This window comes from Balaenoptera ricei, chromosome 10 (genome assembly GCF_028023285.1).
Source record: "Balaenoptera ricei isolate mBalRic1 chromosome 10, mBalRic1.hap2, whole genome shotgun sequence".
Classification (NCBI taxonomy): domain Eukaryota; kingdom Metazoa; phylum Chordata; class Mammalia; order Artiodactyla; family Balaenopteridae; genus Balaenoptera; species Balaenoptera ricei.
In genome coordinates, this window is record NC_082648.1 from 42,799,658 (window position 1) to 42,826,788 (window position 27,131).

At 38.4% G+C, this 27,131-nt stretch overlaps 2 protein-coding genes across 5 annotated transcripts in view; both read left to right on the top strand.

The window, feature by feature from the left end:
* LARP4 (La ribonucleoprotein 4) overlaps positions 1–10,830 on the top strand; it is a 64,962-nt gene extending 54,132 nt beyond the window's left edge. For all 3 annotated transcript variants that reach the window (XM_059935882.1, XM_059935880.1, XM_059935881.1), the window contains 4 exons: positions 1,534–1,695; positions 4,953–5,077; positions 5,193–5,361; positions 6,504–10,830. In XM_059935882.1, the coding sequence (XP_059791865.1) occupies positions 1,534–1,695; positions 4,953–5,077; positions 5,193–5,361; positions 6,504–6,842 (795 nt within the window). In that variant the 3' untranslated portion in view covers positions 6,843–10,830. The remainder of the gene's footprint in view (positions 1–1,533; positions 1,696–4,952; positions 5,078–5,192; positions 5,362–6,503) is intronic.
* Positions 10,831–19,881: 9,051 nt separating this feature from the next.
* The window catches only part of DIP2B (disco interacting protein 2 homolog B), a 235,055-nt gene continuing 227,805 nt past the window's right edge, over positions 19,882–27,131 (top strand). For both annotated transcript variants that reach the window (XM_059935884.1, XM_059935885.1), the window contains exon 1: positions 19,882–20,119. In XM_059935884.1, the coding sequence (XP_059791867.1) occupies positions 20,020–20,119 (100 nt within the window). In that variant the 5' untranslated portion in view covers positions 19,882–20,019. The remainder of the gene's footprint in view (positions 20,120–27,131) is intronic.

Sequence of the window (27,131 nt, forward strand, 5' to 3'; positions counted from 1 at the left end):
ATATAATATACATGTAAGTATACAGATATCACATGTTTAAGCAGTGAAAAGGTACAGATTTTCAAAGAAGAAAAATATTGCATTATAACACAAAGAATAGTCCTTGGGGCAAACTGTGAACCTTTTAAAAGTGTTGGTTTTTCATTTATAGCTTTCTGTACCATGGCAGCCTTGAGACTTTAGGCAACACCTTTTTTAGGATACCATTGTAGCAGTCTATGTGAATCCTCAAGTGGCCCTGAACGATTAAGGAGAGGAGAGATTAGGTTGGAGGTCTGTTTAATATGTTGAAAATACCTGGATTGAGGACTGAAGAAACAGGAGACCGGCCTGCTTCATAGTACAAAGGGCAGGGTGGGGGTACCCTTGTGCAGTAAGGAGATCTTAGCTAGAGGTACAATTTAGGATTTGTAAGCTTACATGTAGTAATTAAAGTAACAAGAGTAGATGAGATCATGCAGGGGACTCTCAGTAGAGTAAGTGATATTAAAAAGGGCCGAGAATGGAACTTGAGGAACATAGTAGCTGTGGGGCTGAAAAGTGTGATCATTCATTTTGTTGTTTGAAGTATCCAAGAGAAATCCAAGTGGAAATAGCTAATAGGCAAATTGATATCTGGGTTTCAGGCAAAGATCTGGTCTGAAAATATTTGAAGCGTACAACCTAGTGATTTTTGGTTAATTTTCAGAGTTGTGCAGCCAAAAATTCACCATAAAGTGAAAAAGATTGTTTTAAGAGTTGTTTGCATGTAGGTAGTAGTTGAAGCTGTGGATAATGGATATCACACAGGGAGAGTATGGAAAGGGAGAAAGAGTGGCAATCGTATAGAAACCAAAACCATCCAAAGAGGTGGTCAGGGGGAGAAGAGCACATGCTTGTCAGATCTGAGAATTAAGGAAAAGAGGTATCAGAAGCTAACGGAAGAATGAGCTCTCACAGGAAAGAATGTTTACCATGCCAAATGCTAGAGTGAGGTCAGAAAAAAAAAGTCTGTCAGATTTTGCATTGTGGAAGAAGGCATTGGTGACTTGTCAAAGCAATTTTAGTGGTGCGGTGAGGGAGTAGAGAAGAAGATACAAGTGAGAGGCTTGTCAGAGGGTATAGAGAGTGGTAGGTGGAGGAGAAAGATGAAAAGATTTTCAAGGAAGGATATTGTTTTCCCTTGAGACTATAGAAGGAGAAAAGATGATGGCAAATTTAGGTAGTGTAGGGGTTTTTGTGTTTATTTTTGTTATGGAAGAGGGTATAGCAAATTTAGAAAGCGAAGAATAGTGGAGATTGATTAGAAGGTTTAAAGAGTGTGGCAGAGTTTGCAAAAGAACCAAGAGAAGGAGCTGACTGACTAAAGATAAGTCGGATTGATCAATACTAATGAGAACTCAACTAAAATGAGAATCCAAGAATTTATAGGGGAACAGTTCTCTTCATTAGGTGGAGTTTGGTTTGTTTGTTTCTTAGAGCTTTCAGCTTCTGTGGTACAGGATTAGAGAATGAGATGAGCATGTAATCTGTTTTTTGATTTGTGTCTTTTAGAGACCCCATCCTTCAACAGCTGAAGCAAAGGCTCCAACACCAAAGTTTGACTTATTAGCCTCAAATTTTCCTCCTTTACCTGGAAGTTCATCAAGAACGCCAGGTGAACTTGTTTTGGAGAGTAGGATGTCTGATGTTGTTAAAGGTGTCTGCAAAGAAAAGGTAAACACTGAAGCATCCAATCTTTATCTTATGGGACCAATTTTTTGCCTTTGTTTTCATGGTTATTATTTAAAATTTTATTTGCTCTCAATGCTTGTTTCTATCATAGTGTTTATTCATGGGGTTTTTAGCATACTTTGAGTATTACGAAAAGATTTGTGATAAAGCTACACAACGTCAATAAAATGTTTCTTCACCTTTGCCTGTCTTTGTATCAGTCAACCTAGCTTGGTAGAACTAATTTATGAAAGCTGAATGGAAAGTGTCATTTCCACTTAAGTGCATATATCGATAATTAAGTGATAACACGAATGAATTCTAAGCTACTCTGGTAAACTCAGTCTTCCAAATAAATGGAGAGTTGATGTCAAAAGGTTGGGATAACCCATCCTACAATATTTTTTTGAGTGTAGACCTCTTTATATGCTAAATCCTCATGCCCCACAAATTTTTCTCATTTTCTACCTTTTGTTTCTAATTCAGCTTCATTTTTTTTTTAATTTATTTATTATTATTTTTTTAATGCTATTCTTGTCTGCTTACATTCTTTTTATTTATGTATGTATGGCTTTGTTGGGTCTTCGTTTCTGTGCGAGGGCTTTCTCTAGTTGTGGCAAGCGGGGGCCACTCTTCATCGCGGTGCGCAGGCCTCTCACTATCGCGGCCTCTCGTTGCCGAGCACAGGCTCCAGACGCGCAGGCTCAGTAATTGTGGCTCACGGGCCTAGTTGCTCCGTGGCATGTGGGATCTTCCCAGACCAGGGCTCGAACCCACGTCCCCTGCATTGGCAGGCAGATTCTCAACCACTGCGCCACCAGGGAAGCCCTCAGCTTCATTTTTAAGAGTACATGTACATAGTATATCTAGGCTTATAATGAAAAATAGTAGTCCCCTGCTACCACTTTCAACTCTAGCTTTTTCTCCTGACATTTATCCCTGTATATCTAATTAACATGTTTATACTGCTCCTTCTTAGATTTTTCAGTTTTAGACATTGTCTATTAACTTTACATTCTAGAAGCTAAGGGTTTAGCTCTCTTAAACCAATATACTTTTCTCATCCTCTCAGTACATTGTACTTCATCATATCTATACTGCCATCAATTATGAGATACCCCATTATTTTGGTATTACTAAGAAAGTAAAAGACACTGCCAGTTAGATTAGGTCATGCCATCATTTGTATGTCACATCTCAGTATTGCATCATTTTTTTCCATAACTGAGGCTTATGGTATATTGTTATTATGTCTCCTTTCTTATACTCTGCACAGCTGTGTTCCTGGGACTTCACTGTCATCCTGGGAATTTTCTTTACTCTTCTTTGGTGGACCCCTTCTTTTTCTTACTCTTGTTTGACTTTCCCAAATTATGGTGGGTCACATCTTCCCAGGCTTCCTGTATAAGGTTTTTAGTATAAATTTCTTGAGATCTTGCATTCTGAAATGTTCTTCTGTTCTCACACTTGATAAGTAGCTTATCTCTGTAGAATTCTCTATTAGAAATCATTTTCCCTCAGAATTTTGAAGGTATTTCACTGTCTTCCCTTGTTAACAAAATTATGCAATTCGGTAATTGTTTCACCACTTCTAAGATAGACCATTTTTTTTAAAAAAAATTATTGTTATTACATTTTCCCCATGAAAGTCAGGCTGTCTTATAATTTAAAAACTATTATAGTTATAGTGGCAGTGTTTTTTCTTAGTATATAAAATAATGGTGTGTTTTAAAGTTGATGGCTTCTCAGATTTGGTGAGGTATGATACACAGACACATTTATTTATTTGCTTGTTTGTTTGTTTGTTTATGGCTGCATTGGGTCTTTGTTGCTGCGCACAGGCTTTCTCTAGTTGCGGCGAGCGGGGACTATTCTTCATTGCGGTGCGCAAGCTTCTTATCGTAGTGGCTTCTCTTGTTGCAGAGCACGGACTCTAGGCACGCAGGCTCAGTAGTTGTGGCTCACGTGCTCTAGAGCACAGGCTCAGTAGTTGTGGTGCACGGGCTTAGTTGCTCCACAGTATGTGGGATCTTCCTGGACCAGGGCTCGAACCCGTGTGCCCTGCATTGGCAGGCGGATTCTTAACCACTGCGCCACCAGGGAAGTCCCCACAGATACATTTTTAAAGAATAATAATAAGATGTACTTCTTGTAATTCCAACCCACAAATATGGGATGAACACTTAATTTGATATTGGACCTTGTATGTTGAACCTCTGATTTTCTTGTTTGGCTTTTCTAATTTTTATCTTTGTACCTGTCTGTATTTTCTACAAAGTTATCCTGAATGTTACCTTTTAAACCTATTGAAATTTTAAAAAATTTTAATCCCATACCCCTAAAAACCTATTGAAATTTTTATTTTGTTGGTCGATTTTAATTTCTAGGGCTCTTTCTTGATATTCGTTTTTTACTTGTGGTAAAATGCACATAACATAAAATTTATCATCTTAACCATGTTAAGCGTGTACAGTTCAGTAGTGTTAAATGCATTCACATTGTTGTGCAACCAGTCTTCAGAACTGTTTTTATCTTGCAAAACTAAAATGGGTTACCCATTAAATAGCAGCTCACATTCCCCCCCTTCTCTCAGCCCCTGGCAACCACCATTCTGCTTTGTCTACTTTGACTACTCTAAGTATCTCATATAAGTGGAATCAAACAGTATTTGTCTTTTTGTGACTGGCTTATTTCACTTAGCATAATGTCCTCAAGGGTCATTCTTTGTCGTAGAGTGTATCAGTACTTCATTCCTTTCATTGTGCAATAATATTCCATTGGATAGTTATACCACATTTTGTTTATCCACTCACCAGCTGAATATTTAGCTTGTTCTCACGTTTTGACTATTATGAATAATGCTATTGTGAACATTTGTGTATAAGTTTTTGTATAGACATGTGTTTCCTCTTGGGTTTATAACTGAGCAGGATTGCTGGGTCATATGGTAACTCTATATTTAACTTTTTGAGGAGCTGCCAGACTGTTTTTACAAAGTGGCTGCATCATTTTACATTTCCACCCTCAGTGTATGAGAGTCCCAATATCTACATACCATCACTAACATTCATTATTCTCTGTCTTACTGTTTATAGCTATCCTAGTGAGTGTGAAATGGTTTCTCATTGTGGGTTTGATTTGCATTTCCCTAATGGACAGTTATGTTGAGCTTTTCATGCATGTGCTTATTGGCCATTTGTTTATCTTCTTTGGAGAAGTATCTATATAAGTTCAATTTTGAAATATGTTTCCACTTTAAGGATAAGGAAGAGTTGAGAGTTAGTTGCCCAGTGACTGCAGAGGATGAACAGACAGACTGCACCTCTGCCCAGCAACTCAATATGAGCACCAGTCCTCCATGTACAGCTGAGCTTTCTGCATTAAGGTACAATTTCAAAGTAGATGATCTTTCACATTAAGATTACTTTTTCTTCTGATCATTTCTCAGGTGTTTCTTTGTGCTCTATATTAAGCCTAATGTCAAGTTCTTTTTTCCTTAGCACAACTCAGCAAGAAAAGGATCTAATAGAGGATTCCACTGTTCAGAAAGATGTTCCCAACCAGACAACTATACCAGTTTCTTCCCCGAGTACTGCAAAGCCATCGAGAACAAATACTGCTTCACCGTGTAATAGTAACATAAGTGCAGCTGTAGCTGTGGCCCTACAGGTAACTTGTTGAATTTAGTTTAGCGAGAATAAAACAATAGGTTAAATAATGAGAAATTTTATTTTTCACATAACTCTTTGCTAGAGCAGAGTCATTTGGAAATAGCCCAAATTGGGGCTGGTTGCCCGCATCAAAAAAGGAATTTAAAGTCACTCTGAAGAAACTGGAAATTTTAGCCTTGTTGAGGGAATGAAGAAATTACTGTTTATTCTGTTTCTTTTGATTGCTTTGTTTCCAATCAGATTGTGGTTAAGTGAAGCTTCCTTCTCATTATGATGACTGTACCTTTTTTTGGGCTAGGGTATAGAGGCTTTGAGCCTCTTGAAATTCTTTTTTATATAATGCTTAACAAATCTATGAAACCCATGAGGGGCCACTGCCATTTTTATTCAATTTCCAGAATCGTTTTTATAATTTGAAAAATATAGAAAAGCAGGGGAAAAAAAGCCACAGAATTTACCTATAAGTCTTTCATTCATTGATATAACTAGTAGCATTTTTGGTACAGCTCTTTCTTTTTTCTAGGTTAAGAACATTTTATCTTGTCTTTTAATAATAATGATAATAATAATAGAATAGCAGCTACCACTTATGAAATGCCTACTATATGCTAGGACCAGTACTAAAGACTTTTATGCTTTAGCCCATTCTCACAGCATCCCTATTCTCCTCCTTTTCAGATGAGGTAATTAAGAGTTTATATTATTGGTTTCCAACTGCTCTGCTGAGATTCTTGTGGTATCTCTCTTAGGGTTCTTTGTAGTCAGGGAAGAGAGAATGGAACCATTTTATTTCATCATGTGGATGTACCATTATTAATTTAATCTGTTCTTCCTTGTTAGCCATTTAGGTTTCCAGGTTTTTTTGCATCATTATAAACATTGCTGACTTGTATATCCTTCAAATAAATATCTCAAGTGAAATTATTGTATCATACATAAATTGCTAAGACTTTTTAATTATATTCAACAAATTTTATTTTTAAAGATTGTACCTGTACACTTTAATAGCATTGTATAAGAGACTGCCTAGTGCCCTTTCCTACAAGATAACTTACTGATTTCTTGTGGTTAACACTATTCTTTCTGTACTTTAGAGAATATGTACCATAAATGTTTTTGTTTCTTATCTTTACTTCAAAGGAACCTCGGAAGCTAAGTTATGCTGAAGTGTGCCAGAAGCCCCCTAAAGAGCCATCTCCAGTTCTTGTGCAGCCACTGCGAGAACTTCGCTCCAATGCAGTATCTCCCACCAAAAATGAAGAGAATGGAGCTCCTGAGAAGTCCTTCGAGAAACAACATGAGAAGCCAGAAGCAAGGGCTAGTAAGGATTACTCTGGCTTCCGAGGCAATGCCATTCCTAGGGGAGCAGCTGGAAAAATCAGGGAACAGAGACGCCAGTTTGGCCATAGGGCTATACCTCAGGGAGTGACTCGACGTAATGGCAAAGAGCAATACGTGCCACCCAGATCACCAAAGTAAACAAAAACAAAAAAACTGTTCAAAAACTTCTCTCTCTTCCCATTAAACTTGAGCCTGGCTATATTGAACTGTTTTGGAGGGGAGGGCGTGGCCAGGAAGGAAACAAGAGAAAGTACATCCTTAAATCATTATGGATTTTGGAGTTGTGAGCTATAGAATCCCAAAATTCATCTCTAAAGCGATTTTAAAATGCTGGAGGATTCCAATCAGTATAAATATATATATATATGTATACATATATAAAAATATAATTTTTCTATTTTTGTTTTTGATTTTAATTTGCAGAGATCTTCTGCCTGGAATCAATTTTGAGGGTTCAGATTTAGCTTGGGAAAAAAACACATTATACATCCTTCAGTATAGGAGATGAGGGAGTGAGAGAAAATATTTTTTGAAGAAACATTTCTGTAAAATTAGAAATTACTTTTTTTAATCTATTTAAAGTTTGGCTTGGAGAATGCCATTTCTGCCTATATGGCCTTGTGTTGCAAAACAGATCAGTGGCTGGGGTGACTGTTGTGGTGTGAGTGTGTGCAAGTATGATTGAAGCCAAATCTGTTGTCATGTTAGTAAATGATTTGAAAACTGAATGTAATACTTGAGTAGATTTTTTTTTTTTCCAGTTTGAAATTTAGTCTGTCTTTTTGACCTTACTAATATTTCATTCAACAAGCTGTTAAACTCTGATTGTACTTGGGGATGTGACTACCAATCAGTTTGATACTCAAGGAAAGAATGGGGGTTATTTGAAAAATTAAAATTTTGTGTCATATCTGAGTGGGTGGGTCAAATGGAGCTCAGAGGTTTAAGCTGCCCTGTGATTTTTCTTCCCCCCCTAAAATAGGAAACGATTTCTTTCTTTTGTTACTTTCTTCCTTACTCTGTTCTTTGACTACCCACCCCCAAAAGCAAAATAACCAATCACCTACAGAATTGTATGTTTCTAGTAGCCTGGCTCAGTCTAGTCAAATCATATAACTGTTCTAAATTTCTGACTTGAACGTTAAAGTATTTTACTCTTCTGGTCATGTATTTAGAACTTTAGATCCCAGAATGATAGGGCAGACTGACCCTACAGTAATTTATTTGTGTTAGTGTTAAAGATGAAACATTGTAGCTGACTCTTAAAGTGTTAAATAGTATAGATGTAAAAAGAAATTTCTTTTTAAAGTTTTAATTTGGGGACAACTTTTTCTGTTTACAATGTATTTATCACCTTCCTTCTTTCCCTTTCTCAAAAAAAAAAAAAAAAAGCAGTTTGGAATTCACAGAAACAGAACCAGCAAGTCACAAAATTTTTGAGTTAAGGTTAGAAACATAGTTAAAATTAACATATAATTTCTCAGTGAATAAAGTTGTAGCTCTCACATTAAATAGGCAAGTTTACATGCTGGTGTTTAGAAAATGGCTAAAAAATTAAAAACCATGTTGCATTAATCTGTTTTAAGTCATACCATTTTCAGAGTTCTATGTAAGGTGGGGTTTTGTTTTCTTTTTAGGGATAGTTTGTGATAGTAATAACTGTCCCTTATGTTAGTGAATTACATATGTACAAATTGAAACTGTAAATTGTGAACACTGGAAAGCACCATTGTGACATAGAGTAAACATCTTAGTAATATATTAAAATGAATGTAAATGAGGGTTAAAATTACATTACTGTGAAACTCATCTTCCAACTCTAAGTTAAGCTTTGGAGATTTGTATTAGTAGGTAACTGTTCAGAGCTTTGAAAACACCGCACATTTCTGTACAAGCCAGAATTATCATTTCTTTGTAACTTATTATTCAGCTTGGCAATTGCTTTTGATTTGGTGGATTGATAACATGATATAATATATTTAAGCAGTTTGAAACTATTCATTTCTACACACTATTTTCTACTAAATGAAACATACAATAAAACTACCTGTGCTGAAATTTGGGGGAAGTTTAGGTCTTTAAAAAAAAAAAGTATTAATAATCACTGACTACATCTATGATAAAAGTGCTTATTTTGGTTTACTTAGATAATGCTGCAGCTGGTGGAAATGATAAACGTTTAAAGTGTTAACACTCTGTGAATGTATTGGATTTAAGAGAATAAACATTTTACAAAAATCGCTTGGTAAGGATTATAAACTTAATTATTGCACTTAGATGAAACAATACTTTTTTTTTTTTTACAATGTGTCACAGAAATAGGCCTATATTACTTGTATCCTTGTATGACTTGCTGTTAGTCTACCCAACTTCTAAAAACTAAATGTTCTAATTGATACACAAGAAAAGAGTTCTTTCTCAAGAAAGCAAGTGTGTTCTTGCTTTTTCCCAGAAGGTGTTATTGAAAGTAGAAATTTAAAGACATGACCATTTTTAAATTTCATATTAAATATAATGTTTTTCAGTTAATTTGGCTCATTACAGCTAATAGTTCCCGTTTTGATGGGATGTATAGGGAAGAATAATGTGTGGGTGTATGTGTGTGTGTGTGTATATATATATATAATATATATATTCACAATATGTATTTAGCATTTATTTTATTATATCAGATATAAGGTTTGTATCTAAATGATGCCTATGAGTTGTGTGAAACTGATGGCTTTTTTGTCCAGCATTACTCTGTAACTGATGAGGGTCGGGCATTCATTGTAGTTTAACTATTTATTTGGTTCTTTAGAAGGAGGAATTTAAATGTCAAGTTTTTCTCTTCATCCTTATGACTTAACTTGTCCTTGGGTTGTTGGAGGGTAAAAGTAGATACAAATGATCTTGAGTGTATGGTTCAGTGATCTTCTGCCATACTTCTTAAATGCATGAGAACAAGAGTCACACAAGTTCATCACCTTGCACTTCACAGAGAAGGTATATAGATAGAGATATGGCAAAACTTGCCTCCATTTTCTATCCAGATAATTAAGGTTTTCATGGTATCTAGGCCTGTCTTTAATCTGAGTAAGTTCATTTTTGCAAATATAGACACTGGCATTCAAAGGAATGATCCATCTAAATTTTTTTCAACTGGATTTTGGAAGAAGATAAGCTCTTTAAGTGATATGGTTTTTTGTTCTTATCATCTTGTGTGCTCAATTTGCATGTGATCAAATGACATGCAGATTTATTTATTTTTGGTTTCTAAAATTAAGGTAGCTTGAATATTGTTGTACATTCCTTTTTCTTTTTAAATACCAGGTTGGCTTTGGAGAAGGCATAATGATGGAGTATTAGCATCTGCTGGAGCAGAGACTAGTATTTAAAAGTTACTGAACACTTTCTATAGTTTTATTAGTTATGGCCTTAAATATTTAGTCTTTTGGCTTAAATGTCCATTGGTTTTACTTTGATAACAGTTGAACAGCACTGGGGTTAAGTCTGTTATTTATGTTGGCCATGTATATTAACCATATTTTAAAAGTACTGTTTTGTTTTTACAGAAAAGGTAAAATACGAAAGAGGAGTTTTTGTAAATTCTTAACTACAATGTATGGTGTTCTTTCCTAAGTTTTTGTATTTCCTTACAATTTGGTGGCCATTAATTTAACTTTGGGCTTTTTGGTGTATGCTAATTTAGTCTGAGATTTCAAGAAGATACATAGACATTTCAGTCCTCATTAATTGAGGACATTTTAAGAAGTTGAAAGAGAATTTGTTTTCAAGTTGAGAGTGTATTCTTTTTTAAATTCCACCTAATTATTAAATAGTTTCAATTTTATTTTTAAAAGCTGTGAATTGTTGAGTAGACGGTTCCTGAAAGTACAAGTGAGATATCAACATGCTGTGTATACAATAAAATGGTTTTATTTTCAGTTTTGCAGCACAAAACACTGATTAGTATAAGAAACAATCCACATCATTATTGGGTTTTGTTTTTTTGTTTTTTGCCTGATTCAGGTATGAGTGATATCTCTTAAATGTTCGGGGTTGGGAGTCAGAACCAGTTATCTGGCTTCTCTTGTCCATTGCTTAGGTTTGTTCTTGTTGTCAAAACTGCACTCCCCCCCCCCCCCCCCCCCCCCGCCAATGGTGTGACACATGCTCATGCATATTATGTTAAAATGAGTACATCGTTGTATTTGTATTTTTGTTTTCAACATTGCCAAGGTGCTATGGGAAATTAACACAAAATTAGAAAAAATAAAATTATTAAAAAGCAGGACTGGTTTCCTTTTCTCCAGGTGGCTTATGTCTAATGGCTACTTGTATTTACTTTCTGAGTAGTTTTTATGTTGCCCACTCTCTAGTTCTATTCTGGTTTCAGCTATTGTTTTGTTTTTGGGAGGTGGGTATGGGTTGTGTGATATTTCATCTGCAAAGTGAGGGTAGAGAGCTAGAAGATTCAGCTCTGTGATTCTGGGGTTTTCTTAAATTCTTTTAGTGTCAGAAGCAGTTATTGAAGGGGAGAAAAATCACAGGGCAATGTGCAGCTTAAGGGTTTTGCCTTCGTGGATCAGATTATGACCTGATTTGAGTGTGTAAATTCTGGGTCTTTAAACTTCTGTTTCCAAGAGAAAGCCCCTTGGTTACCTTTACCTTTTCAACCACCTCTTTGATTGCAAACCCTAGAGCTAAAGGGTTTGGGGGAGCTTTTTAAGGGAGGGTTCACTGGGAAATTTAAATGAGTCTTTTAATCTTTTTTTAAACTATGATAACGGCAAAAATGGAAAAGCTGAGCAATCTCTGGCTTTTTTTAACAGCTGGTATCTGCAAATTAATGTGACAGCTCAACTTTTATTGAATATAGCATTGCTAAAAAACCCTGAAGTGTTACATAGCTGTTATGCCACAGTTTATTCTTGAATAGTAGAAATCTAGGTCTTTTAAAATATAGGCTAATTTCAAATTAGATTTTCGAATTCTCATATATTCAGAAATGTTTATTCCACAAGTTATGTGTTATGAGTCTGTTTATAAATAATACATATAAAGGTAACATTTAATGTGAACATTCACTTTGATGATGACTTAGTAGCGTTGTCCTTTCAACAGCTAAAACCTTTATTTTGCTAATGAACATTTATCTTAATGAAGATAGCTGATATCAGTGAGCAAAATCATCCCAGTAATAACAGGTTTACAGGGGAAACATGCTAACAAAGCCTTAGGGCTTTCTATCAGTGTGTTAGTGAGTTTATTTGGCCAAGAGAGGAGGTACATAACTTAAATTTCAGGAACACACCGTAATTGTGTATTATTTTAGGTGGACTAATGACCAATTGATAAACTTAGTTATGTAGGCCTTTGAGTTGTATTAAAAATGAATGGATTTATCAAGAGTCATATCACTGAGATACTTTATGTATTTATGCCTCGTTAGAAAATATTAACTGAAGTATGTCTCCAAGTATAAATTTCAGTTTTATGCCTGGAAGTTTTTATAAAAAGTTTAACATTACTACTAGAAGATTGTGAATTTCCTTAAAAATCTCTGGAATGAAAACTATCAAGGGTGTCTTTAGTTTGTGTGAGGGTTTAAAGGAATTGAGATGTTTTCACTTTCTTCATAATGCTCCATTTTCTTCTGGTGTTGTGGGAAGGAACAAGCTTCCTAAGTGTTATCTTTTAAATTCATTTTTGGTAGCTGTTATGCAAATCTTTGAAGCTGCTGTACTTCTCTCCTGTTTCCTCTGCATACCTGCTGTATCAGACTTAATGAACCATAGTAGAACTCCAGCCTCCCTATAACCTTATGTAGGCTGTTATTTTAACATATGTTTTATATTTATTTTGAATGATGCATCTAAGTTCTAATTTTGCTATTGTGCATTCCAAATTCTGCCTATACAAATAACTATGACCTCGACATGTCAAAACTGAGGGTATTGACTTAGCATTGGAGCTAATCATGATGGGTGGGGTATTCATTTAGCCAGTATATATTGCATGCTATGTTCCAGGCATTGTGCTAGACAGCAAAAAATAGATTGGATTCCTACCCTTATGGTACTTAGCATGAAATAATCATAAGTAATTGCAAAATTAGACCAGTAGTAAATGTGAAAGCTGGAATCAGGCAGAATCCATGCAGTTGGAGAGGGGGGTGGTACAGGGATAGAATGCTTTCCTGAGAAACAGAGGACAGATATCTGAAGGAGTAGGAGTTAATTAGGTGAGCCCGGAGGAGAGTGTTCCAGATGAAGGAGCAACCTGTACATACTCCTTTATGATGCATTGGAAGAATTATAGGGTCCTGCAGATACAGTATGGGGGACCTTGTTCCGTCTTCGAAGCTGAGGACAGAGAAAGAGGTAAGAGCCAGACTCCTGGGTTTGAAATTTGTGCATTATGGAGAACAGATGAGACGAGTTAGATTTTACCTGGTGATGATGGTTGGAGCAAAGTGGTAGATTTGAGAAACATTTGGGAAACAGATGTGAATGGGTTAGATACAGAGGGTGAGAGGAAGGCATAGAAAATGACTCATGAATTTGTGACTTTGGAACTGGATGGAAGTTTGTGGCATTCACCATGATTGAATACATTGGCAAAGAACCTTTTGTGGGCAGGGAGATATGAGTACGGTTTTGAGATGGTTATGCTTGTTCTTGCAGGATTTCTGATAATCCTAACAATGGCAAGATGGGGGGGGGCTGCAAAAAGAAATACTGAACTAAAATCATTCCCTTTAAGTCTAAAAGACAGTTCATCTCTAGCATTATGGTGGTTTTCATTATATTACATTTTCTTTCAGCTTACTTAGGGATAGGGCTAAAAATTATTTAGTTTATATCTACCCCTATTTGTCTTAATTGTTGCTACCTTAACCCTAATCATCATCCTCTCTTCCCACCTGGACAGTCTCCATGCCAACTACTGTTAAGCACTTCTCATGTGAGTTCATTCAAGTTTTAATGTTTCCAATCCTCACCAATAAAATTGTCAGATTGGAGAGGAATTAAAAGCATTAAGCTTGTTGTGACTTATCACTGCTAAAAAAATTTTTATTATCAACTTGCCATTTTTCTATGTGAAGATCCCTAAAAGACATAATTCACACATGCCTCAGCAAACCAGCTGTGTCCTAGAAATGATGTAACACACTCATAAACACGGCTAGAAGGTTATAAAATTTGAATGTCTATCAAATCCCCCCCAACCCTGAGTAACATTATAGTCTTCCCATAGCTATAGCCAACTCTGTTATTAATCTTGGTGTATTTAGGCAAATCATTTATTTCTCTCAGCTTGTTTACTCATCCAAAAATTTGGGGAGTAATAGCACATACTCTTCAAGATTCCAGATTTAACTTACTAATTTTAAAAAATTTTTTATTGTGTCTCACCACTTATTTTCTTGTGTATGTATGGCTGTTTGTGTAGCATGCCACTTTCCATCAGTACTCAAATCTTAGAAATACCCACACACTAACTCCATGACCTTAATTGTTTCATTTATGACCATTTTGATCTTACATATCTACCATAAGCCAAGACACTAGGTGCACAGAATGCTAAAATTATGAAATTTCCACCCTTAATAACTAGAGTGGAGCATTGCAAGCCAAAATATTACTATGAAGTGTTATGAATGTTTTGATGGTATTAGGAATACACATTCAATGGTGGTCAGCTCTGCTGGGGTTGGGGAGATAGGCATTAACTTCCAAATGGATTCATGATCAATATGTGCTGGCTAGGTAGGTGAAGGAAGAATGAGCAGCATACTGACAGAGTGCAAGTAAAAGCAAAGAGGCATGACCATGGGGCAAATACAGTATAATTTGGAATGGGTGGAGTGTAGGTTTCAGTAGAGTACGGCAAGAGAAAAGCTGAATTTACTTTGCAGTCAAATCATGACCAATCGTATGCTAATAAAATGACTTCACTTGATTCTGTAGGGAATGCAGAACCACTGAAAGTCTTAAGGAGAGGATTATGGTCAGATTCGAAATTGAGAACACAAAGCTGGTGGCTATGTAAATAGTTTGGGCATTGTCCAGGTGAGAAAGATGTTTGGAATTAAGGGAGCAGTAGTTAAAACAGTATGAGAGGTTGAATAATCTCTCCCACAAAGATGTCCACATCCTAATCTCCAGAACCTGTGAAAGTTATTTATCCTGCAAAGGGGATTTTGCAGATGTGATAAAGTTAAAGATTTGGAAAGAGGTTTTCCTGGATTGTCCAGGTGGGCCCAATATATTCACAAAGGTAAGTCTAAGAGGCAGGAGATCAGTCAGTAGTACTATAGTTATGTCTTGTGATGAAATACTATATATCACTTAAAGTGAATGAACTGGAAACAGCTCTTATGTGTCAAAATGTTGAAAGAGCAAGTTAGATTGACATGTAGAGTTTGATACCTTTTATTTATCGTTTTTAAATTACTGTTGTTTATGGATACATCTAGTAAAAGTATAAAAATGTAATAATATACTTGGGAATGATACCAGCTGCAAGATGGTGGATACCTTTTAAATAACCATCTTTGGGGAAGGAGGAAGGGAGGTAAATAATACTAGGGATGCATGTATAGGGCCTTCAAATGTATCTATAATGTCTTTAAAGTTCTGAAGCAGAAATAAATGGTGAGATAGGTACATAGGTATAATTCTCTATACTTGGAAATATTTTCAAGTAAAAACACTTTTTAAAAATGTAAAAGAAGGCAGAGGAAAAGGAGTTCCCAAACAATACTGGCATTAAATGTTCTAACAAGAGAAGCAGGAGAAAGAGATGTTAAAGAAATTAAAGGAGGAGAAAATTTCAAGATGTAAAGTATAAATGCCACGTAAGTGAGATGACTGGAGTCCATTGGATTTGACAGTTGGACGGCTACTGGTAACCATTACCAAACTGATTCAATAGACTAGTAGTGGAGGCCTGATAATAGAGGGTTGAGAATAGGTTGGAAAATAAGTAGAGGGAAGCCAGTGGCTTACTTTAAACGTTCAGTGATGGAGCTGGATCCAAGTGCATGATCAATCTTAATCTAATCCCTCTCTCTCCTCTTCCCTCACCTTTTTCCCACACCTTTCCCTCCCATGCCCAATCTACTAGCTGTATGTTGGCTTCTTCCTCAAGTGCGTTCTCTATGTGACAGGAAAGATTGGTCAGTAGCAGTTACAGGTTTACGAGGTCCTTGCAGCAATTTCCAGATGAGGAAAGAAGTCTCTTCCCCTGTGTCCAAATCTTTCACACAACAGGACAAATCACCCTCAAGAGTTTTGGGCTTTTATGATCCTGTAGCTTATGATCCTCAGCCATCAAGGGAAGGGATACACCCAGTATCTATATATAATTTAGGTACTTCTTATCTGTTATTGCTAAAATTATATTTCTTTGATTGCTGGTAAGTTTTTTAATGTTTTTATATCCTTATTAGTTACTTTTTCATTAGGTGGTCAATTTTTATTGTTTACTGGTAGGGCTCTTTTTTTATAATCTATTTTTGTTTTTTATAATTTATTATTTATATTTGGCTGCGTTGGGTCTTTGCTGCTGCGCGAGGGCTTTCTCTAGTTGCGGCGAGTGGGGGCTACTCATTGCAGTGCGTGGGCTTCTCATTGCGGTGGCTTCTCTTGTTGCGGAGCACGGGCTCTAGGCACGCGGGCTTCAGTAGTTGTGGCTCGCGAGCTCTAGAGCGCAGGCTCATTAGTTGTGGCGCGCAGGCTTAGTTGCTCCGCGGCATGTGGGATCTTCCAGGACCAGGGCACGAACCTGTGTCCCGTGCATTGGCAGGTGGATTCTTATCCACTGCGCCACCAGGGAAGTCCAGGGCTCTTTTTTATGTTCTGGATATTTCATTGTCTGTTAAATATACTGGAAATACATTCTTATTTGTAATTTTAAAAAATTTTAACGTGTATATCAGCGGTCCCCAACCTTTTTTGACACCAGGGACTGGCTTCGTGGAAGACAATTTTTCCACGGACTGTGGCGGGGGGGATGGTTCAGGCAGCTTGGGGACCTCTGTTGTATATGGTTTCTTGCATTTTAATTGTTTTGGGGGCCATATCTATCAACATTCACCTGTACAACTTGCTTAGAAAGCCCTGCCTATGCTGAAGTTATTAAATATTTTCCCGCTCTTCTAATACCTTAATTTTTTTCTTTAAATTTTAACTTTTAAATACATTCAGTTTCTTTTGGTGCATTATGAAGTGTCACTATTATTTCTTTTAAATAGTCATTTGTTAAAAAGCAATTTGTTAGATACTTGATCTTTTCTCCTTGATTTGAGGTGCCGCCGTTATCATAAAGGAAATTCCTAGTTATGCGTAAGTCTGTTTCTTCAGTATTTATCAAATTCCTTCTATCCTCTTCCTGCACTAATAACACCCTGTTTTAACTCCAGTAGCTTTTTAGCATATTTTGTTATTTGAAAGGACAAATTGTTCCCATGGTTTTAAAATTTAGAATGTTTGGCCATTCTTGTGAATTTTTTTCTTTAATATGAGCTTTAGAATCACCTAACAAATTTTGTTAAAAAAAACAAAACATTCTGTTGAGGATTTTATGGATATTGCATTGTACTTACAGGAAATTTTGGGAGAACTGACTCGACAAAAATTATGAGTCTTGCCATGAAAGAACATGCATGTTTGTCTTATCTTTCATTATTCACAATCAGTATTCCTTCATGACTTTTTGGTTTTGAGGCTTTTTGATTTTTAGTGTGTTTTGATATCTGGTCAGGCAAATTCCTCTTCTAAATTTTTTATTTTTAATTTTTCTTGACTTTCCTTGAGCATTTAATCTATTTAAACTTTAGAATCTGCTTGTCAAGATTTAGAAAATTACAGTAATATTTTGATGAAGATTGCATTAACTTTTATAGATTAATTTTTGGAGTATTGATACCCTTATGATATTGTGTCTTCCCATCTGGGAATAGGAACTGTTATTTAGGTTTACAGTTTTCTTCATATAAATCGTACACATTTCTTGTTAGGTTTATTCTTACTTATGTTTTGCTGTGACCGAATGGATTTTTCTTTGAATTGTCTATTGCTCTAAGACAGGAAAGTTATTTATATTTATATGTTGGCCTAATCTTAAGCCACTTCATAAAACTAATAATAATTCTGATAGAACTAAACTAAGCTCCGTGAGAGTATAGACCTTTTTCAAACACTGTATTCCTAGCACCTAGACAGTTCCTAACATGTTACATTAACTCAGTATGATTGAATGAATGAATGAGTGAATGATAGTATTTTAGTTGATTCTCTTGGATTTCTGGGTAGACAATATTTCCAGTTTTTCAACTGTTATAATTATGAAACTTTTAGTAAAGATTGCTTTGTAGAGTCATGTTTTAAAGTACCCATTCTCTTACATATATATCGATATTAGAAAAAATAGAAAAAGATACAATTACAAAGTTATGATCTCCAGCAGAAATATTTCTCTGTACTTAAAAAAATGTTTATTTATGGAAATTTAAAAATATATACAAAAGTAGAATAGTATAATCAAGCTGCATATTCCCGTCACCCAACTCCTTCTATGATCTCGGCCAATATTCCTTCAGATATACCTCTACCTTCTTCTCACCCCACCTTGCATTGGGTTATTATGAAGCAAATCTCAGGCATACCATTTCATCCATAAGTATTTGAGTATGTTTTCCCATTAAAAAGTACTATTTTAAAGTTATATAATCACAATGTCATTACCATATGTAAAAATATGACCATAATTCCTAAATATCTAGTGTCCAAATTTTCCTGATCCTCATAAATTTTTTCTTTCCTTTAAAAATCTCTTATTTAAGGGCTTCCCTGGTGGCGCAGTGGTTAAGAATCCGCCTGCCAATGCAGGGGACACAGGTTCGAGCCCTGGTCCGGGAAGATCCCACATGCCGCGGAGCAATTAAGCCCATGCGCCACAGCTACTAAGCCTGAGCTCTAGAGCCCCCGAGCCACAACTACTGAGCCTGCACACCACAACTACTGAAGCCCACGCACCTAGAGCCCGTGCTCCGCAACAAGAGAAGCCGCTGCAATGAGAAGCCTGCGCGCTGCAATCAAGAGTAGCCCCCGCTCGCCGCAACTAGAGAAAACCCGCGCTCAGCAATGAACGCGCAACGTAGCCATAATTTAATAAATAAAATAAAATTTTAAAACTGCCATAGTCCTCATGTAAACCAGAAGACATACATACATATATTCCCATAGATTCTCCTTACATTGTTGCAGTTAAACGGAAATTTCAAAGTCTACTTCCCAGTCAGCCATGATATTACATTCCTTTTTTAAGCTGAAATTCTTTCCTCAACCTAAAAGAAAAATTTTTTTCCCTTCCAGCGCATGAATGATATAATACTGTCTGGGAACTACTAAAGAACAGATGCTGAGGCCTTACTCTCAAAGGACCAATTTTGGATCAGAATGGAAGGGAAGGAAAAACACTGGAATTCCCTCTAATTCTGCAGGGGACTTTTGGCGTTTAAGAAAAGATTCAATACTACTAAAGAAAGACTATGAATGACAGTTTAAGGCATCTTCCCCAGTAGTTCCTGGTAAAAACACACACATGTGTGGATCCTTATACTGAATTAAAATATTAATACTTTTGGAACACCTATTAAGTCATACACCGAGGAGGATAAAAAGATAAAGAAGACGAAGTTCTCCTGTAAGTGGTTAGACGTCTAGGAAGGGGGAGGCAGATTCTCCCTCCTTTGTCTTAAATGCTAGAACTGAAATACAAAAAAAAGAGCTCCTGGTAAATGCAATCGGGAAGCCCCAGTGAAAGAACGGGCCTGAGTTCAAATCTTTATGAATCGGAGGTGTCAATCAGGGGGAAACGGAAGAAGTGACAAGACAAAGGGATACACTACTAAGTGAAGAGAACTGGAAAAAGCAAGGCCTGGGGCCCCTGAAAACTGCTTGGTCGTGAGTTCGTAAAAGGTAAAGGCTACGTGTCCCGATGGACACCAACACCGTTAGCGTATTTCGCGTTGGAGAAATCGGGGCGGCGGGCTTGGAGTCGTCGTTTCAGGAGTTTCCCAGTAGAGGGCGCCATCAGACCGCGAGTGCTCAGCCTGACTCGGCTTCGGAGGCGGTGCATCCTCGGCCCGGGGGCGGGGCTGCCGCGCTCACGTGACCCTTGCTCATGGCGGCGGCGGCAGCGGAGTCGCTGGCGGCGCTCGGCGGCCGGAGCCGGATCCTGTAGCCGGGGTGTGGGCTCGCGTCAGTCCGTCCCTCTTTCGGCCCCCTCGGTTGTCTTCCGGAGTGTGGCTGACAGAGCCGGGATGGCGGAGCGAGGCCTGGAACCCTCGCCGGCTGCGGTGGCGGCGCTGCCGCCCGAAGTGCGGGCGCAGCTGGCGGAGCTGGAGCTGGAGCTCTCGGAGGGTAGGAGACGGGCGGGGGAGCGGGCGCCCGGGCGCCGCTGCGGATCGCGGCGAGGGGAGACCATGTCCTCGCCGCGCGCCCTGGTGGCCGTGCGGGCAGAGTGGAGGAGGGTGCCGGAAATCTGGCCCGGGCTCTGAAGGGTCGCTCCCCTTCTCTCTCACCCCGGGAAGTGGGTTTCCGTGTGATTCATTGTGTTCCCTGGGAGGGGGTGAGCAGAGGCTTGGAGGAGAGGTCCTCCCCAGGCCCGGGCTGCTTCTGCGCTCCCTGCCCCCCAAAACCCGAGACAAAGCTGTGTCCTCCCGCTTCAGGCTTCTGCCCGGGCGCCGGGGCACGGTGGGGGCGGGGCGGGGGTGAGGCCGCCAGCAGGGTGGCTGACAGCTTTCTCCTGTCCTCCTCTACCCTTTTCCAGGGGAGGGCCCTAGCCTGTTTCAGCTCCCCTTCCCCCCGTTCAGAAAAAGAGAAAGACAGGGGAAATCCGCCAACATTTCTTCTTCCTTCTTTAACAATGCGAGATGCCTCCCCAGTGACAGGAGAGAGATGGAAGCGGGTTGGGCCGTAGAGGGTCCTAGGGAGGCCAGAAGCAGTGGCATTAACACACAGACACACAGGGCTGCTTTTAGACCACCTTTATCATAAGGGTTTTTTTTCCTGGTGCCTGTATTCGGGCTGAATTGTCCGCATCTGATCACCTTGTGCAGTCTTTGAAGAGGGAAGGAGAGAGGTGGCTACCGGTTACATGGAAATCCTGGCCGGCACCGTCTTTCTTTTGTTAATGGGTTGTTACAAGGAGGGTTGGATTGGTATTGAGAATTAAAAGAATGGAATAAGTCGAGCCACTATTATTAGAGAAGTCCCTGGACAACAATGAGAGAAACGTTGCTCTGTTGTGGGCATGTGATCAGGCTTCTTGTGCAGTTGTGATCAGTTCTCCACAAAGTTCCTGTTTTTATCACAGGCTGCCTCTGAGACAAAAGCAGCATTTTCTCCAAGCTTGATGTCAGTACTGTGGTGGTGTCCCCTGAGTTGCATATTCTTATTGAGTTCTTTGCCAAAGGCCCTCTTCGCTAGCATTTTTCAAGTGGATTAAAAACTGTTGGTTGGAAAAGAAGAACGTGATAAGTTCCCAGGAGAGTTCTGACTTTTTGTTTACTTATCAAGGCATTCTCTCTCCCACCCCGCAATCCTTTACAATGAAGAACCAGAAGTAGCTTTGAGTGTTACAAAGCCAGTTGGGCATGGAGGGAAATAATTATTTTTAATAACCCTGTTAGGTTTTCCCAATGTATAGGGAGGTGCTGTTCTCATTTGCACTTAATTATCAACATATTTTTTTTCAGTTAACCAGTTGGGAAGTTATTCTTTGTCCAGTCCCCAGAATCAGTTGTGGTGGGTGAGTTTGTTTCTGTGAAATGTTTAGGGCATTGCCATCTTGGTTCTGCCTCTCAAAAAAACTCATTCTTCTAGACTAAAGCATTGTCATTCAATCTGTGATGACTTGCATTCAAGTCAGACTTTTAAAAGTTACTTTATAGTATCACATCAGCTATCTTTGATTAGCCAGAAGGAGAGAAGTTTGGCTGGATGTTTGCATCAGAATGAGATTAAAAATAGGAGTTGATTGCTTTTACATGGAGAGGGAAATCCTGGAAGCTCTTTATTCTTGATATATCTGCTTCCAGCTGATTATCGTTTACTTCTCTGGGTGTTTCTAGAGATGATTCCAAGGAACTATTTCTAGGACTCACACTGATTAGCTCACCTTTGTCTCCTTCAAGAAAGTGTGAAACTCCTACAAACTGTATTGCCAAGCCTTCAGCATTTTTAAGGACAAGTGCATGGTTTGTTTTCCGATGCAGGGTTGTTTTGGTTTGGCGTGTAACTGAGTTTGAATTGGTTTCTTAAAGGTTTATACTACATTATCCTGTATTTTATCTCTTTTAGCGATGGAAAATGGGAAAAAATATAGTTGAAAAACCTCGGGCCTGCAGTGTCAGCATCTTGGCCATCTGTCTGTCTCTCTTGCTTAAAGTACAGAGGATGGTTGACTGGAGGAGTAGGTAGACATTTTTAGGAATTCAAGTGAAGTTGAAACCACCAACAACCCCCAGATCTATAGCATGCTATTTGTGATGTCTGTATCATATTTTGAAGGGACCTTTGTTTGTTTAAAATTTTCTCTACAGTTACTGCTCTGACAAAAGTACTTTTTTCTTCTGGAAAAAAAAAGGTGCTTTTAACTATGTGTTCATTGTGTGTTGGCTTTGATGCACTCATTCCTCCATTTTATTCATTTTTTTAGGTTCAGGCTGTAGTTGGTCCTAATTATAGCGATCGTCTGAGCTGTATGCCATTAAAGAATTTTCTTTGTGCTCGCCTGTATTTTCAGCTGCAGGCTCTGGTCGCAGATGAGCCAGCTGTGCGCTGGAACGCAGGTTGTGCCACCCTGGGCTGTTTGCCGCAGAGTGCGTTGCAGAACCCAGTGCTGTGGCTGGTGCTTCATTCAGGCAGGTCACCGTGGACTTGGTGCTTAAAGCTGCCTGCTTTTGCACCAAAAAGAACAGCCCAGCACTCTCCAGAGAATCATTTAAAATTGAAATGACACCTAATCATAAGCTTTTCTGTAGACTAATTGAATAGGCAGGAGGTTTCTGCAAGTATTCCCATAACTGAAAATTTTTTCATGATTCACATGTGTTATTATATTTATTATGTTGGTAATAAGCTCTGTTGTCTGAACTTGAGTCATATGTTTTAGTCAAGTGTATGCACATAAAATAACACTAATGAGGGGAATTTGTTTAAATCTGTCTGATAATTCATTGTATTTGTGTCATGATCTTATGCGTTATGTCATTTGAGTCTCACTGCAACTTTGTGATTAGGTAGAACAGATGTTATTAACACCTATTAATAGTTTTTTGTTGTTGTTTTAGTTTAACAGAAGGGAAAACTAAGACTCAGAAAGGTTAAGTATTTTGTCTAAAGTTGCTCACTAATAAGTGCCATTATCTTAAGCTGACATGTAATTATGGCATCTGTTACCATCGAATGATTTAAATATCTTTACGGTTATTGCACAAGCTATTAACTCTAATTTTTACTCTAAGCAAATGCTATGAAATAGTTGTATGCCACAATTCCAAAGAGTCTTGTTGATTCTCTTTCTGAAATCTTTTTTAAATCTATCGTTCACTTATTTGATTCAGCAGACATTTATTTTCTGCTTACTATGTGCTAGGGATACAGAGGTGAGCATGGTACTGTGTTAGCTTTCAAGGAGCTCTGAGTCCGGTAGGGAAATCACTTAAAAATACCAACAAAACAGTCCATGAGACAAAACAGTACATGAGGGTTCTGTACAGAAACTGCCTTCTAAGAAAAGAGGAAGCTGTCTGCTTTGTCGTTGTGAAAAAGGAACAGCAGAGAACCTTAAATACAAAACTGGATGCTGGTAGAGAGGGCTGTGATTTAGCTCGTGCAGTTCAGTCATAAGTGTGAAGGAAAGAAGGCAGTCTGTGGCAAATTAGAAGGGGTGCAAGTCTTTCAGTGCCTGAAAACAGTCCCAAGATGACAACTGGAAAGGTATTTAAGATAAAATAACACTTACAGGAAGGGATCCTCCCTTTTCTTGTTTGAACACTTCTCTGACCACAAACACAACAAACCCAGTCACATCCTCCCTTTCTCCTGTCTATTTCATCACATATCTCAGGGTCCTCAAAGAGTGGTACAGGTCTACCTTGAAGGTGGAGGGGAAAGAGGCAGCTGCTCCCTAGGAGTTGAAGTGAATCCTCTTTAGGAGTTGGGCAGAGGTGGGGGAGTTGAAGAGGAAAAGGGGGAGATGCTGAATTGAGATTGTATTTCACAGTGTTCAAAGTGGGCAATTGGAATTAAGCCACCAGAAAACTGGTAAATCCTTCTTACTTTACTTATAATGGGAAAGTGGGCCACTTTCCCCCAAATATGTAGCATAGTCATTAATTCATAAGAAACACCTTTATCAGAAAATTATGTCTAAGCAGTTGTCATTCCTAGTGTTAGGAGTATTAAGGAAAACAGGTGTGTGGGTTTTTGAAAAACCAAAACTGGGCATTATTTGAGTGATTTATTCTCTGAAAGTTGCATATCTATATTTTTGGTGGGCTATACCCGCCTTATGTTGGAACTCATCTTTAGGAATTGCTTGTCAGAGCCTGTGACACATTCCTTTGAAAATCCTCATAGTGGCAAATTTTAATTCTTTGAGGGTAGAGTTTCATTTTATAGGTTACTTGGTGTCAAGTAGAGAAAAGCTGTTTGATGTTCTTCTGGAGTCCAGACTAGCTGTGAATGAAAAAATTAGAGTGATTATAAATGTGTTTTATTTGTGACTGTCAAAAAATTAGGATGATGGTAAACTGGTTTTGAGGGTAGTTCCAGAAGAGTAGTGACAAATTCACTGGAAGAATGATTCACTTTACTGTAAAGGATAGCGCTTGTTTAGACACCCTAGTTCTATGTATTTTGAAAAATTAATCTTGTTGTTTGACAGTCCATAACACTGAGCTGGATTTTTTTTTTTTATATAAATTTGTTTCTCTATCTATTTATTTATTTATTTATGGCTGCGTTGTGTCTTCCTTGCGGTGCGTGGGCTTCTCATTGCGGTGGCTTCTCCTGTTTTGGAGTTTGGGCTCTAGGTGTGCGGGCTCAGTAGTTGTGGCTCATGGGCTTAGTTGCTCCACGGCATGTGGGATCTTCCCGGACCAGAGCACGAACCTGTGTCCCCTGCTTTGGCAGGCGGATTCTTAACCACTGCTCTACCAGGGAAGTCCCTGGATTTTTGAATAAGAGAAATCTTTAACCCTTCACTGTCAGTCCAGCCCTTGGTGGCTGCTTTCTTTCCTGGCCTGTGTGAGGATTAGCACTTCAGGGTTGAAAGTTCAGATGATTGGCTAAAAAGGGCCTTCACGTGTATTTGTATTTTAATGATTATAGTTCTTCATGGTTCTCTCTCATGATTAATCAGGAATGGTCTTTGAAACACTCCTTCCTGCTTGTCTGCACCATTTCTCACAATTCTTTAAGAGTTAGTTGAAGTTCTACCTTTTTTCTAAACCTGCCCCTGAACACTGTGAGCTCTCTTTCTCCAAACCTTATAGCATTTACAGTTTATATCATTTTTACCATTCATAGATTTTGTAAATATTTAAATTGTTTTTCATTTCACCTCCATGTAAGCTCCTTCAGAGGTCATTCTTTAAGTCTTTTAAACAACTGCTCAACAATTTCTTTCTTGTATTGTTTTAGGAGTGCAATAAATTTTTGTTCACCTCAGATTTCAATTGAAGCAAAGTCTCTGTCTTCGGGATTTGATTTTGGCACAAGGGGTGGGGTTGTATGATCATTTGAGGAGCACAGGTTTTGGCATCTGGTGGGCTTGGGTCCAAGTCCTGGTGTCACTTAGCCCTGTGACCTTGGATGGACTGCCTAACCTCCCTGGTTTTAGTTCTTCAGTTCTTAAAAAAGGAAGGACAACCTTATTAGAGTTGTAAGGAGGTTTAAAATGAGATCGTAGGAGAACAGCTGAGTGTGGTGTGTGCGTGTAGTAAGTGCTTGGTATGTGTAATCTTTATTGTTTCTGATAGTGAATGGATGCATAGTGACTTGGCTGTTTTTAATATCTTGTTTTACTTAGCAGAATATGATTACATATGACGTGATGAATGGAATCAATTAGTGTAATTCTTTTTTGCAAGTAATACTTGACTCCTCCATCAGTTGCTCCTGTCGGCACCCTCTACCCTAGTTCAACACATGTTGGGTCAGTGCAAGCAGTTGACTAGAGCAGAAAAGAGTAGCTGGTTTGTTTCACATAGACATCTGGCATGTGTGCATTTCTAAGCCTGTAGGTTCCGGCAAATGGCTCTGAAATTTAAGCATGGTTTCTTAGACTCAAGCATCTTCAAGCTTTGTATGGAAAGGCACATGTGGATGCTCAGCCTTCACATGGTTTTTGACTCTTCCTTTTCCCCCATTTGTCCTTAGTGAACAACTCCTTTTGGCTCCTCATTCAAAAGTTTTCTTGCATCCACTTTTCCTTTAAGTTGCATTTACCACCAGCCTTGTTCAGTCCTCTATCTTTAGACCTAAGGGTCAGCTCTAGATTGATAAAGATCTTTAAAAAATACTATTTTTATCTAAAGGCGTTGCTAAATCCAAGGCTCTGTCACTCATTGTCTTTATTTTATTTTTTATTTTTTAAAATATTTATTTATTTATTTATTTTTGGCTGCATTGGGTCTTCGTTGCTGTGTGCGGGCTTTCTCTAGTTGTGGTGAGCGGGGGCTACTCTTTGTTGCGGTGCGCGGGCTTCTCATTGCGGTGACTTCTCTTGTTGCGGAGCCCAGGCTCTAGGTGTGCAGCTTCAGTAGTTGTGGTGTGCGGGCTCAGCAGTTGTGGCTCGCGGGCTCTAGAGCGCAGGCTCAGTAGTTGTGGCACACGGGCTTAGTTGCTCCGCGGCATGTGGGATCTTCCCGGACCAGGGCTCGAACTCGTGTCCCCTGCATTGGCAGGCTGATTCTTAACCACTGTGCCACCAGTGAAGTCTAGTCCAGCTTCTTTTGGACTATGTCATGGACATTTAAGTAAGGGTTTTCGTATATTTGTGTTTATAATGAATAAGTTGCCTTCCCTTGTGGATGCTCTTCTGTGAACAAAATATTTTCTGAAAGGCCATTTCTTTGGAATTTTATAGCATCACAGCTGACAGAATCTTTGGATACATGGGTTGGCTTTAGTGGACCTGGAAACTCTAAAGTCGTGTGTAGAATTTTGAGTGTGAGTGCTTATGTGCCTTTTTGGGGAGCAGAGTCTCCAGCTTTCATCAGTTTATCAAAGAGGACTGTGAAGCAAGAACCAAATCTGTGTATTACCACTTTTCATTCTTACTAGCTTGTAAGGAAAGCCAGACTCCCTCAGCGTCCCTCCTCAACACTCACAAACTTACCTATATCAGTTCCCACCCTTGTCC